The 14,023-nt window shown below is 44.4% G+C and overlaps 1 protein-coding gene across 2 annotated transcripts in view; it reads left to right on the top strand.

Annotated features, from left to right (window-relative positions):
* AP4S1 (adaptor related protein complex 4 subunit sigma 1) overlaps positions 1–13,473 on the top strand; it is a 75,449-nt gene extending 61,976 nt beyond the window's left edge. For both annotated transcript variants that reach the window (XM_050797848.1, XM_050797847.1), the window contains exon 6: positions 13,130–13,473. In XM_050797848.1, coding sequence (XP_050653805.1) covers positions 13,130–13,258 — 129 coding nt within the window. In that variant the 3' untranslated portion in view covers positions 13,259–13,473. The remainder of the gene's footprint in view (positions 1–13,129) is intronic.
* The last annotated feature ends 550 nt before the right edge of the window (positions 13,474–14,023 follow it).

Here is a 14,023-nt window from a genome sequence, read left to right as displayed (position 1 = left end):
AAACAAGCATGATTTGCTTAGAGTACTGCAGGCCCCCAGATTTTGGCAGGAGCCCTTAGGCTTTGTGCCAGTGTTTGGGAGGCCAGCTAATTTTCAAGTTTATTTTTTACTTCAAAAATCTACCTACCACTTGAGTCCTTGAAGAACACATCAAGTTTCAATCTAAAATAGTAAATTAACTATAACAAATGTTATATATAAATATTTATATATATTAGAATATAACAACTATATACAAATTATAACAATATGTTTATGTGTATATATACATACACTTATTTGTATGTGTGTGTATGTGTGAGTACGTGCACAAACACACAGCCATTTTTCCACATTTTGCCAGAAATATTAAGTGGATGCAAAACTACTGGTTCTGGGCATAGTGTCTGATATGTATCATATGTGTGTATATATATATTTCTCATATATATATCATATATAAATGAGATATTTGTATTTTTAGTAGACACGGGGTTTCACCATGTTGGCCATGCTGGTCTTGAACTCCTGACCCTAGGTGATCCACCCACCTCGGCCTCCCAAAGTGCTGGGATTATCATATGATATCATATATCATATATATATGAAATATATATATAATATATATATGAGCCACTGTGCCCGACCATATATATATGGCAAATGTTTTTTGAGACGAAGTCTCGCTCTTGTTGCCCAGGCTGGAATATAGTGGTGCGATCTCGGCTCGCCGCAACCTCTGCCTCCCAGGTTCAAGCCATTATCCTGCCTCAGCCTCCCGAGTAGCTGGGATTACAGGCATGCGCCACCATGCCTGGCTAATTTTGTATTTTTAGTAGAGACAGGATTTCTCCATGTTGGTCAGACTGGTCTCAAACTCCCAACCTCAGGTGATCCACCTGCCTCGGCCTCCCCAAGTCCTGGGATTACAGGTGTGAGCCACCTCACCCAGCCAAAAAAAGTTTTTTTTAAGACAGAGTGTGTGTGTGTGTGTGTGTGTGTGTGTAGGTGTCTAATTTATATATTTTGTTTGTTTGTTTGTTTTTTGGAGACAGAGTCTCGCTCTGTCACCCAGACTGGAGTGCAGCGGCGTGATTGTGGCTCACTGCAGCCTTCGGCCTTCTGGGTTCAAGCGATTCTCCTGCCTCAGCCTCCTGAGTAGCTGGGATTACAGGCACCCGCTATCATGCCCAGGTAATTTTTTTTTTTTTTTTTAATAGAGATGGGGTTTCACCATGTTGGCCAGGTTGGTTTTGAACTCCTGACCTCAGATGATCCACCCACCTCAGCCTCCCAAAGTGCTAGGATTACAGGTGTGAGCCACCGTGCCCAGCCTAATTTATAAACTTAGAGATACACTTATATAAATGCCCAGAACCAGTATGTTTGCATCCACTTAATATTTCTGGGGAAATGGCTGTTTACTTGTTATTACTGATAGGAAATGTCGCCGTGTTGATAAAATTCGTTTTGTACACTGTAATTGGAAGCCTCTGTGAACTAACTGGGAAAATCTGAGTGCCCTCTAGTGGTGAGTGACCCAAATCTATGATCACTGTGACCTAGAAGAGATTATAGATCCCTTCGTAGGTTTTAGCATGCTGAATAAAAAGTGCCGTGATATACAGACCATGTTGTATATTATGGTGTATTTTCATTCAGCATGGTCTGTATATTACAGTTTGTTTTTATTCAACATGTAATATTCTATCTGAATTAAGCCATCCAAAGCAATTCAAAATAAATCTCTTCCTACTTGAACAAAGTACAAGTAGACAAAAAGCTTTTTGATTTAGACAGTCATCAGGAAGATAGCAAGGGCTAAAAGACACTTCACTGGGAGTAGAGAACTCAGTTTGCACTTTTGGTGTTGCCACTGACTAGCTGTGTGTATTGGACAAGGCACATAACCCCCTCGTCTTAAAATGAGAGAATGAAGACTGGAAGAGCTTTAACACCTGCTCAGCCTTAATAGTTGATGTTGCCATGACTTTAGGTAACTGAGCTGAGTTACCTTACATCTGAAACAGGAAGAGAGTTTTACAAGACTAGATATTGAGAGAGTTAACGTGACTCAGAGGTGAAGGGATATGTGTTCTAGTTGGATGAGTCGTGTTGATGTGTTGGATATTTACTAGATGTTTACTAGAAATAAAGATGGGAATACTTGTCTTTGTAGCCTTCTGGTGTGTAGTATAGGTCTATGTGATGAGCTCCAGCATTCTTGTTTGAATTACAATTTTACGCCAAGATATACAATTTTCCCTTCATTTTACCTGGTTTCATTTTCACCCTCTCTTCCCCTCTAACCAAGTTATATATATTTACTGTCCTTAGGAATTACTTAGGCATATCCATCTGGCAAATTAGGAATTTTACATCATTTAGAGAAGGGAACTAAGTCTCTCTAGACCTGGAAGTTTACGTCTTTGCTCCAGATTTGATCTCACTTGTACTTCCAGTGGTCTAAAAGTGGAGCAGGCAGCAGAGAAGGGCATGCGCCCCCTCTTTTCTGTTGACACTTTTTTTTTTTTGAGATAGGCTCTTGCTCGGTCACCCAGGCTGGAGTGCAGAGGTGTGATCATGGCTCACTACACCCTGGATCTCCTGGGCTCAAGTGATCCTCCCACCTGAGCCTCCCAAGTAGCTGGGACTATGGGTACCCAACACCATGCCTGGCTAATTTTTTTAATTTTTATTTTTTTGTGGAGATGGGGTCTCACTCTGTTGCACAGGCTGGTCTCAAACTTCTGGGCTGGAGCAAGCCTCCTGCCTTGGCCTCCCAAAGTGTTGACGTTCTTAAAAGATTACCACCCTTAGCCATCTGAAAAATATCTAATTAAAAACCCATGACTCTTCTCTGCTTCATACGTAGTCCTTTTTAACCATCACATGTCCAAGGAGGACCTCTGCAGACTGGTTACACAGCAGAAAGACAAGGGGACCTTATCAAGGCTCGGCTGCGGTTCCTGCTCCATCTGGGGAGGGTGTAGGCATTCTGCATCACTGTGTGGTAGCATGTAGCCAGGCACCTCCTGGAGCAGCCAGCAGTGCTTATATCCACTCTGCCAGGAAAGCTCCCTTAGGCCTTAAAAGGTTAAAAACAAGCAAACTGCTATAATGGCTACCTAGATTTGGTCCTTCGACTGCTAACGGTACATAATCTTGTTTGTATTTGCTCAGGCTTAAGAAAGCCCTCCTTGTCAGCCCACATGGGACAGATGTGAGTTAAAGCTTGGTTTTGGCACAGGAGAAGGAAGTCAAAACCTCATAAATTCCCAGGAAGCCCCGTCTTTTTCTCCAGAGACTTTTCCCCCTAATTTTTTAAGGCTAGGGAAGTTTCCGAGAACCTGTACAGTTAGACTTAGAGAAATACAGTGCACCATTTACACTTCTCCCTAGTATGGACTTGTTCTACTTCTAGTAAGGCTGACATCACAGAGCAAGACAGATTGGATTTTAAAAAGAAATGACCTAAGCATAAGAAATCAGGACAGCAACTCCGGCTTGCTGAAAGTCTTCCAGTTAGTGGAAACCCTCTGGTGCAGTGGTGTCAGGTGGGGCGGGCTGCCCCCTCGGGACCAAGCCCGTCAGTGACCTAAATCATTCACGTGCTATGAATACACTCCTGTGCACTCTTCAGTTCCACTTCACCCACCCGGCTGCAGTGAGGCCTGAAGATTCGTGAAGCCTGTTTCTATAGGGAGAGTTTGCCCCATCACATGCCTTGGTAGATTTATTTAAGACTTCAAATTTCGGCCGGGCGCAGTGGCTCAAGCCTGTAATCCCAGCACTTTGGGAGGCCGAGATGGGCGGATCACGAGGTCAGGAGTTCGAGACCATCCTGGCTAACACGGTGAAACCCCGTCTCTACTAAAAAATACAAAAAAACTAGCCGGGCGAGGTGGCGGGCGCCTGTAGTCCCAGCTACTCGGGAGGCTGAGGCAGGAGAATGGCGTAAACCCGGGAGGCGGAGCTTGCAATGAGCTGAGATCCGGCCACTGCACTCCAGCCTGGGCGACAGAGCCAGACTCCGTCTCAAAAAAAAAAAAAAAAAAAAAAAAAAAAAAGACTTCAATTTTATGAATTAAGGTGGTTTTTTTAGGAACCAATTGATGAACTTCACAAAATATGCTCAGCCCTGGAGCCCCAGCAGGCTTGCTTTTCTCCAGACAGTTCATAATTCAAAGGAGCTGCCTCCACCACCCCCATCTACTGAATAGCCAGGGGATGGCACCGATGAACAGCACAGTATGGGATACACACCAACTACTCTTCAAATCGGTGCACACCTGCTCTGCGCGTGAAGGTACAGAAAACCTCCACAGCCTTTTCAGTATTTGGTGCCTTTAAAGAGGCCTAAAGACTTAGTTTATTTTGGCTAGAATGGAATGCAGCAGTACAGCCTTCAGGCCTGGACAGTCAGGGGCTCCTCGGGCCCTGTGCTCTAGAGGGCCCACTCTGTCTCTGCTTCGCCAGCACCCCTTCCCCATCATGGGGCAGTTGGCCACCAGCCCTCCCTGTCCACTGCTTGACCATCCTCTGACTTCCTAGAATTTATAAGGTCCCTAGATATCCCAGAGCCTGCCACCACGGCCTCTGCAAGCCCCTCCTCAACCTTCACCCCAAGACTAGGGGCAGGAATGATAGGAAGGCTGGGCTGGTAGTGGGGATGTCCCACCTACGTGCCTGGGGAGACAAGCGAGAGCAGGCTGGGGTCTCTGCTTTATACTCTTGTGAGGCACAGATAGAGGCTAGCATCCAGGTCCCACAAACATACGCTAGAATCCAGAATGTTTTCTTGATTTAAAAACACCTTCAGGCCTGGCACCGTGGCTCATGCCAGTAATCCCAGCACTTTGGAGGGCTGAAGCAGGAGGATTGCTTGAGGCCAGGAGTTTGAGACCAGCCTAGGCAACATAGGGAGACCCAGTCTCTACAAAAAATTTAAAAGGCCAAGCATTGGTCGTGTGTGCCTGTAGTCCCAACTACTAGGGAGGCTGAGGTGGGAGGATCGCTTGAGCCTGGGAGACTGAGGCTGCAGTGAGCCATGATTGTGCCACTGCACTCCAATCTGGCAACAGAGCAAGACCTTGTCTTTAAAAATAAAAACAAAAACATCTTTACAACATTCCTGTTTGTATTTTATAAACTCTTAAAATCTCAAAGCCTGAGCAGTTGATTCTAGAGCCGTAAAGCTCTGGTGGGTTGTGTGAAAGAACCCTGATTCACGCTCCTTTTATTGCAGTTGAGGGCGGGGCATAGGAAGGGCCTCAGTGCTGTGTGCCCTCTCTGTGACTCCGCTAGCATCTGTCATGGTGCTTCCTGGAAGAATGATGGTGTGCAGGCAGCAGAGATCAGCACCACCATGGTTTGCAGGCAGGCCTCCATCAGGCCCACTGTGGGGCATCTACCTCTAGTTCCATCAGCTTCCTAAAATCTGAAATACTTTTAGAGATCCGGAAACCAGAATAGGGCTTCTCCAAGTAGGAGATAATGTCAGCCTGATTTAATGCGGAATTGCAAAAATACTTGTTCAAACTGAGGCTATAGGAATACCAGCCAGAAGAACAAACAAATTCTTCAGGGAAGCATCCAACACTGAAGCGGCAGCTTCTAAATGAACTGGAGTGCAGTGGCGCGATCTCGGCTCACTGCAAGCTCCGCCTCCCGGGTTCATGCCATTCTCCTGCCTCAGCCTCCCCAGTAGCTGGGACTACAGGCGCCCGCCACCTTGCCTGGCTAGTTTTTTTTATTTTTTATTTTTTAGTAGAGATGGGGTTTCACCGTGTCAGCCAGGATGGTCTCGATCTCCTGACCTTGTGATCCGCCCGTCTCGGCCTCCCAAAGTGGTGGGATTACAGGCTTGAGCCACCGCGCCTGGCCAATAAAATCATTATTTAAGCATTTCTTCTGAGGTATGATGGAGCATGTGATGACTGCAGGAATGGCTTGATTTTTTTTTTTTTTTTGAGACAGAGTCTCACTCTCTTGTCCAGGCTGGAGTGCAGTGGTGTCATCTTGGCTCACTGCAACCTCTGCCTCCCAGGTTCAAGTGATTCTCCTGCCTCAGCCTTCTAGGTAGCTGGGACTACAGGCGTGCTCCACCACACCTGGCTAGTTTGTATTTTTAGTAGAGACAGGGTTTTGCCATGTTGGCCAGGCTGGTCTCCAACTTCCAACTTCCGGTGATCCGCCCCCCTTGGCATCCCAAAGTGTTGGGATTACAGGTGTGAGCCACGACACCCAGCCAGGAATGGCTTGATATTATCAGAAAAGAATAGCTCCGCTTTCCCTGAAGGTTATATTTAGAGTCGTAGGAGCCAGATACTTTGGAGCTAGAAGACACCTACACAATCATCAGGTTAAAACCTCACTTTTAAAAATTAATGTAAAAAAAATTTTTACAGTCAGGGTCTTGCTCTGTTGCCCAGGCTTGAGTGCAGTGTTGTGATCATAGCTCACTGCATCCTCAAACTCCTGGGCTCAAGCAATCCTTCCACCTCAGCCTCCAGAGTAGGAAAACAAAAATATCAAGGAAAAAAAAATACATCAAGGAATACAGACACACACCACCACACCCAGCTGGCTAATTAAAAAATTTTGTTTAATAAGAACAGCATTTCAGTATGATGCCTAGGCTGGTCTTGAACTCTTGGGCTCAAGCAATCCTCCCACCTTGGCCTCCCATAGGGCTGGGTGAGTCACCGTTGGCTGGTGTAAAACCTCACTTTTTAGGTAAAAAGGCTGAGGCCCAAAGAGGTTCTGTGACATGTCCCAATCTGTAGAGCTACTTTAGGGCAGAGCTGGTACTAGTTTCTGGGTTTCTAGGGCCCTTGACTCTAGGATTATAAATTGGGCAGGTTAAATTTGACATTTTTTTTCTTTTCTTTTTTTTTCTGAGACAGAGCCTTGCTCTGTCATCCATGCTGGAGTACAGTGGTGCAATCTCAACTCACTGCAACCTCCGTCTCCCAGGTTCAGGTGATCCTCCTGCCTCAGCCTCCTGAGTAGCTGGAATTACAGGTGCCTGCCACCATCCCTGGCTAATTTTTGTATTTTTAATAGACACAGGGTTTCTCCATTTTGGCCAGGCTGGACTCGATCCCCTGACCTCAAGTGATATGTCCACCTTGGCCTCCCAAAGTGTTGGGATTACAGATGTGAGCCACTGCAACCAGCCTAAATTTGACGTATTTTTAAAAAATTAATCATCTGGAGTAGACTGTGGCAATTTAGTCTCTAACAAAACATTTATAAAATGCCTGTCACCATGGTGCCTTGGTGTTGTCGAAGCTTTTTTGTGAATAAGGGGAGATGTTTTAGAGAAATGCCTTTGGTTGGAGGAGTCAGAAAGGATGAAAACATTTGAGAGTATCTGTGAATGTCTTGTTGAAAACATGCTCTCCAAAAGTGGAGTTCACGTTCAGATTTCGAAACATCTTTTTTCCTTTTGAAAATATGAAATGGAAAGCCTCGTTGCCAGACAGTGAGGACTGGCCTGTGGGTCCGAGGGAACACGTGCAGCCGTTCCTCCATGGGAAGGGCAGGCACTGAGGGACGAGGGACACAGGGCCTTCTCCAGCATGGGAGCTCTAGCCAGGGCGATGGTGGGTGATGAGAGTCTTGGATAGGAACAGTCCCCAGGAGTCAGCCAGTACCCCAGAAGGAGATGTGAATGTTACAGATCCAACAGTTCTGCCTCCAGGTTTTTTCTGGCTCCCACTAGCCCTGACTACTTTCCTCTTTCCTTTAAGGAGCCCTGTAGGTGCTATATTCATCCACCAGCATTCCTCACCACCAGGTCCCTCAGCTTTAACCCTATTCCTTTTGTTCCATTTTTTGGGGTTCCATTTTAGTCAGGAATAGTGACAGCAAGTTATGAGAAGCAAGAGAGATTTAGGGGGAAAAATGAGAATAATAACAGGCTCATTGACCCACCTCTGACTTTCATATTTAATTTTACATTAGCCTACATAACTTTAAGCAAACAGAAACTTTATGTTTTAGCCTACATAACTAAGCCTACATAAACTTTAAGCAAAACCACAGCTGGGTATCCTGTTGTTCTCAGAATACAAGTGGGCCTTTAATGAAAACCGACTTTAAAAAAGATAACAGCCAGGCGCGGTGGCTCACGCCTATAGTCCCAGCACTTTGGGAGGCTGAGGCCGGCGGATCACCTTAGGTCAGGAGTTCGAGACCACCTGGCCAACATGGTGAAACCTCATTTCTACTAAAAATACAAAAATTAGCTGGGCGTGGTGACACACACCTATAATCCCAGCTACTTAGGAGACTGAGGCGGGAGGATTGCTTGAACCTGGGAGGCAGAGGTTACTGTGAGCCAAGATCGTACCACTGCTCCCCAGCCTGGGCAACAGAGTAAGACTCCGTCTCAAAAAAAAAAAAAAAAAAAAAAAAAGAGTCCCTTTCAGTGGCCTAATTAGCAAGAGACAAAATGTGAACAGGGCCAGGCACAGTGGCTCACTCTTGTAATTCCAGCACTTTGTGAGGCCGAGTAAGGCAAAGTGCCTCACTTTAGCACAGGGGTTCAAGACCAGTCTGGGCAAGATAGTGAAACCCCATCCCTCCAAAAAATAAAGAAATTAGATGGGCGTGGTGGCGCACCTACGGTCACAGTTAATTGGGAGGCTGAGGTGAGAGGATCACTTGAGCACAGGAGGTCGAGGCTACAGTGAGCCAAGATTGTGCCAGTGCACTCCAGTCTGGGCAACAGAGCAAGACCTTTTCTTCACCAAAAAAAAAAAAGTGAACAGAAGACTATACTGTACTCCAAGAAGAATGTCTCCAGGACTATGCAGAATCTTCATAATGGTAGCCTTCGATATGGTAGTATTTTCTGGGGGAAATGTGAACACAGTGGCCCTTGGCCGCTTATCCAATTTGGTGGGAAATTAAAGTATGAATAGTAAGAAAGCAAGTTTTCCCACCCTACATATTTTATTAAAGAACACTTAGTAGAATATGTTTTTAAAAAAGAAATAAAATGAGAAACCAAGGGATCTGAGACCCAAGCCTAGAGTTAGAAATTGTAGTTTCTAGGTTGGTCTCTGCCCTGGAATTCCTTTTGAGGTTCCATTTGAGTCTGTGCTGCTCAGTTTCTCACTTATTAAAGGATAATTTGATTGCCACTGTGGTGTTAAAATACTCATGACGGAAAAGTGTTTTATTATCCAGAGATCAAAATTCCAGTGTTGGGGCCAGGCGCGGTGGCTCACATCTGTAATCCCAGCACTTTGGGAGGCTGAGGCAACCAGATCACTTGAGCTCAGGAGTTATAGATACCAACCTGGCCAACGTGGCAAAATGTCATCTCTACTAAAAATACAAAAAAGTTAGCTGGGTGTGGTGGCGCATGCCTGTACTCCCAGGTACTCAGGAGCCTGAGGCACAAGAATCCCTTGAACCCAGGAGATGGAGGTTACAGTGAGCCGAGATCACGCCACTCCACTCTAGCCTGAGCAATAGAGAGAAGCTGCATCTAAAAAAAAAAATAAAATTCCAATGATGGGACCATAAACATTTCAATCACTTTATTTATTTTCATTTTTATTTATTTATTTATTTTGAGACAGAGTCTTACTCTGTTGCCCAGGCTGGAGTGCAGTGGCCCCATTTCGGCTCACTGCAACCTCCTCCTCCCAGGTTCAAGTGATTCTCCTGCCTGAGCCTCCCGAGTAGCTGGGATTACGGGCGCATGCCACCATGCCCAGCTAATTTTTGTATTTTTAGTAGAGACAGGGTTTATTGGCCAGGCTGGTCTTGAACTCCTGACCTCTGGTAATCCATCCGCCTCGGCCTCCCAAAGTGCTGGGATTACAGGCATGAGCCACTGCACCCAGCCTCATTTCAATCACTGTAATTAAAAAGTTGATTTCAAGTGGCACTAATATTCTATGAGCCCTGCAATGTTCAATTCCAATCCACATTATGTGAAAATTCAGAAAGGCTCTTAGCTTTCTAGGTTGGGAGAAAATGGACTTCAGTAACTCCCTTCTTTGGGAGATTGTTTCTAGTTCATGTCAGCTCAACCTCTGGGGCCCATGAAAGAAAACAAGTTTCCTTAGGATCTTTAGAGTCAATCAAGTTCATTATAGCCTGAAGGTAAGACCATCTTTCAATAGCCATTCTCAGCTCACTACATTAGTATACCAACAGTCTGGGCCCTACTTACTTCCTCCTATTTCAAATGTCACCATTGCAGTGTGTTTATTCCATGGGCTTAGCATATAGGGTATTTTTTGGTCCCTGCTTACCTGGCATATGGCCGAAATGCCATTACTCTTGGCCTCACCAGGGGGTACAAGTTGCTCATAAACCAAATCAAGATGTAAACAACAGCTGGATTCTTATTTTAAAAGAGTCACATGATTCCAGGGGGAAATCAGCTTTCAGCCCTTTGCCTCACAGTGGATTTGGTCTGTAGTTTCCCCATATAGTGCCAGAAAGCTGCATGATTGTTAGTTTGAGTCAGATACACAGATACACAGGCAGTCACATGTCCACAGTATACAGTGACTTCACTGAGCAACTCATGTTTCCAGGATGTTGGGAAATTGACTTGCTGGAGGACCTTGTCCTTGTAATGTGGGGATGTCAGTGGTTTATATGATTTAGCAGTAAATTCTGATCTGAATTTCAAAACAGTTGGGCAGTTGCTCAAGGCGACATCTGAACAGCGGATCCTCTGCTTGCCGGAGATGGGGCAGGCCACAGAGCAGCTTGATCCCCAAACCAATTCATGGGTTAAAATTAGATTTCCTTGTATCTCAAAGGAAGTTATCTTGGAGAAGGTGACATTTTCAAAGGCACTAAGGCTTTCATTGCCCTTAGTGAGTACAACAGGAAGGTTCTGTAGGCCATTTTTCACGTAGCCACCTGTGCTTCTCAGCTCTGCCTTTCTGTATATACCTGGCTGCCATTCCTACTTTGTCTCACCTAAGTTCTGGCTTCTGGGTCTAGTGAACAGGTTGGAGTCAAGGGCCTAACATTCCAGTCCCAGTTTGGCCATGGGACAAAGCAGTCATCTGTATAATTGGAAGACATTATTAATAGGTATATCAGAGTGATGCTTTTTTTTTTTTTTTTTTCTGGGTCACTTAAGGACAGTTCCCATGGGCCCCTGGAAAACAGTTTATTCTGCTGGAGGACTATTTGCACAGGGCTTAATGAGATATTCACACAGAGCCTAATAAAAACTTTAAAGTCATTCACCGTTTGTCCTATTCTGTGTAGTTGCACTTCACTAAGCAAATACAGTGTAGACTTTGAACATCTGGTCTGGTTGAAAAAAATCAAGTGGGAACAATTCACTTTACAAAGATTTAATTTTGAACTCCCCTAGCGCATTGAATTACCTATTTGTTGAATGAAGTTTGTTTGAAACAATCTGTCAACTGTTTTTGTTTTTGTAACAGACCGTGATCCTGCTCTTTATAAGTAGATACAGAACTTCAGATATTAAGGTGTAGAATTGAGAAACATTCATTGTCATCATCTCATTCCAGTTCCCCTTCTTTCACAAAAGAAAAGTTAGGTATTCAGTTGAAGGGATTCTTGAGGGAAGTATTTAGTTCTTTCTAGTTTGCTAGACATCATAGTCTAACAATATTTTCTTCTTTCCTGATGCCCCATGCTAACTTTCCAGTAAGAACACCTGTAAGCCGGCCGGGCACGGTGGCTCACGCCTGTAATCCCAGCAGTTTGGGAGGCCGAGACGGGCGGATCACAAGGTCAGGAGATCGAGACCATCCTGACTAACACGGTGAAACCCCATCTCTACTAAAAAAAAAAAAATACAAAAAAATTAGCCGGGCGTGGTGGCGGGCGCCTGTAGTCCCAGCTACTGGGGAGGCTGAGGCAGGAGAATGGCATAAACCCGGGAGGCGGAGCTTGCAGTGAGCCGAGATCACGCCACTGCACTCCAGCCTGGGCGACAGAGCAAGACTCCATCTCAAAAAAAAAAAAAAAAAAAAAAAAAAAAGAACACCTGTAAGCCAAAGTGGCTCCATCATTCTCAAATGACTTCTTAGAACTACCCATTTGTAAGAGATACTGTTTTGAAATCCAGAAATTTTTTTATTTTTATTTTTTTATTTTTTTTATTTTATTTTTTTTTTTTGAGACGGAGTCTCACGCTGTTGCCCAGGCTGGAGTGCAGTGGCGCGATCTCGGCTCACTGCAAGCTCCGCCTCCCGGGTTCCTGCCATTCTCCTGCCTCAGCCTCCTGAGTAGCTGGGACTACAGGCGCCCGCCACCGCGCCCGGCTAATTTTTTTGTATTTTTAGTAGAGACGGGGTTTCACTGTGGTCTCGATCTCCTGACCTTGTGATCCGCCCGCCTCGGCCTCCCAAAGTGCTGGGATTACAGGCTTGAGCCACCGCGCCCGGCCAAAATCCAGAAATTTTTATTACACCCTGCCTTCTTCATTCGTTTTCTCCTCATAATTATTTTTACGTCAGTCTGTCTGACAGAGAAGATAACTGAAGGAACAAGGCATTTATTTTGGGGTGGAGGTTTGGGGGCTGAGGAGGGAGGTGTCTAGCCGCTCCTGAGGAGCCTGGAAGCAGAGCAGTCAAGGCCAAGCTTTGGATTTAAATTCCAGCCTGGCATTTGCTAGCCATGTGGCTTTGGACTATGCTTTGAACCTGTTTGATCCTGGGTAAACTAAGGATAATATGTAACAACATACATCAGAGATTTACAGAGGGCTGAAACTCAACACAATGTCTGGAACAGGAGCATTCAACAAATGGTTGTTACTGTTATTATTATTGTCTGGGAGGACACCATTATTTTTGAGTTCAGGTCATTCTCTTGCCACATGACACTTGCTGTGTTCTCTAGCACTTAGTAGACTCCCTATCCCTTTGGTTAAAAAATGTAGCTGTTTCGTTTTTATCCCTACTTAACCTGTTAGCTTAACCAAGGTGAAACTAGGTATGTATATGTGAAGGTAACAATTTCTAATATGGATGCCAGTTTTAAATTTAATTTCAGAAATTCTGTACAAAAAACCTCATGCTTAGACTAATTTACACTGGGAAAACTCCAGGTTAAGCCACAAATTTTTACTGAATGTTAACATTTTTATAACTTTAAACTAATTTCCTTAATATAACCCTAGATAATGTTTAATTTGGATAAAGTACACATCATTTTGGATGAGATGGTGTTAAATGGCTGCATTGTGGAAACTAACAGGGCAAGAATTCTTGCCCCTCTACTAATTCTTGATAAGATGTCAGAAAGCTGAAAGGAAGCCTCTTCCAGACAACATGGATTTATCAGAAATGCGAGTACCATGGAATACATCTCAACATCTGTAACCAAGAAGAATCTGGAAGACCACAATTACAAAATGGGGTATCCTTCCAAAGACATTATAAATCGGCGTTTCCCACAGTTCCTAAAAAGAAAACAAAGCTGTACTTTAAAATATGTAAAAGAAAAAAAATTTTTTTAAACTGAGAGAGAAGTTTTATATTCTAATTGTAAACATATCTTTCCCACTTCTTTAAATTCTGTTGACCCTTATTGGTCTATGCTTCTTTTTGCAAATCAAATTCAGGAATAGCAGGATGGTAGTGGGAAGAAAGTATGGCAGTTTTCTGTCAGCCAATAAAGTTTTAAAATTTAAACACAAGGCATTTTGAGTAATGCTGTTTTCTGAAGGCTGTCTTTTTTTTTTCTTTTTTTGAGAGGGAGTCTGGTCTAGCTCTGTCGCTCAGCGCATTCTCGGCTCACTGCAACTTCCACTTCCCGGAATCAAGCGATTCTCCTGCCTCAGCTTCTGAGCTGGGACTACAGGCATGCGCCACCACAAAAAATACAAAAATACAAAAAATTTTTGTATTTTTAGTAGAGATGGAGTTTCACCATGTTGGCCAGGCTGGTCTCAAACTCCTGACCTCAGGTGATCTGCCTGCCTCAGCCTCCCAAAGTGCTGGGATTACAGACATGAGCCACAGTGCCCAACTTCTGAAGGCTGTCTTATTCCTTTAAAAGACTTAGTAAAATT

This window comes from Macaca thibetana, chromosome 7 (assembly GCF_024542745.1).
Source record: "Macaca thibetana thibetana isolate TM-01 chromosome 7, ASM2454274v1, whole genome shotgun sequence".
Classification (NCBI taxonomy): domain Eukaryota; kingdom Metazoa; phylum Chordata; class Mammalia; order Primates; family Cercopithecidae; genus Macaca; species Macaca thibetana.
This window is presented reverse-complemented; position numbering and strand designations above follow the sequence as displayed.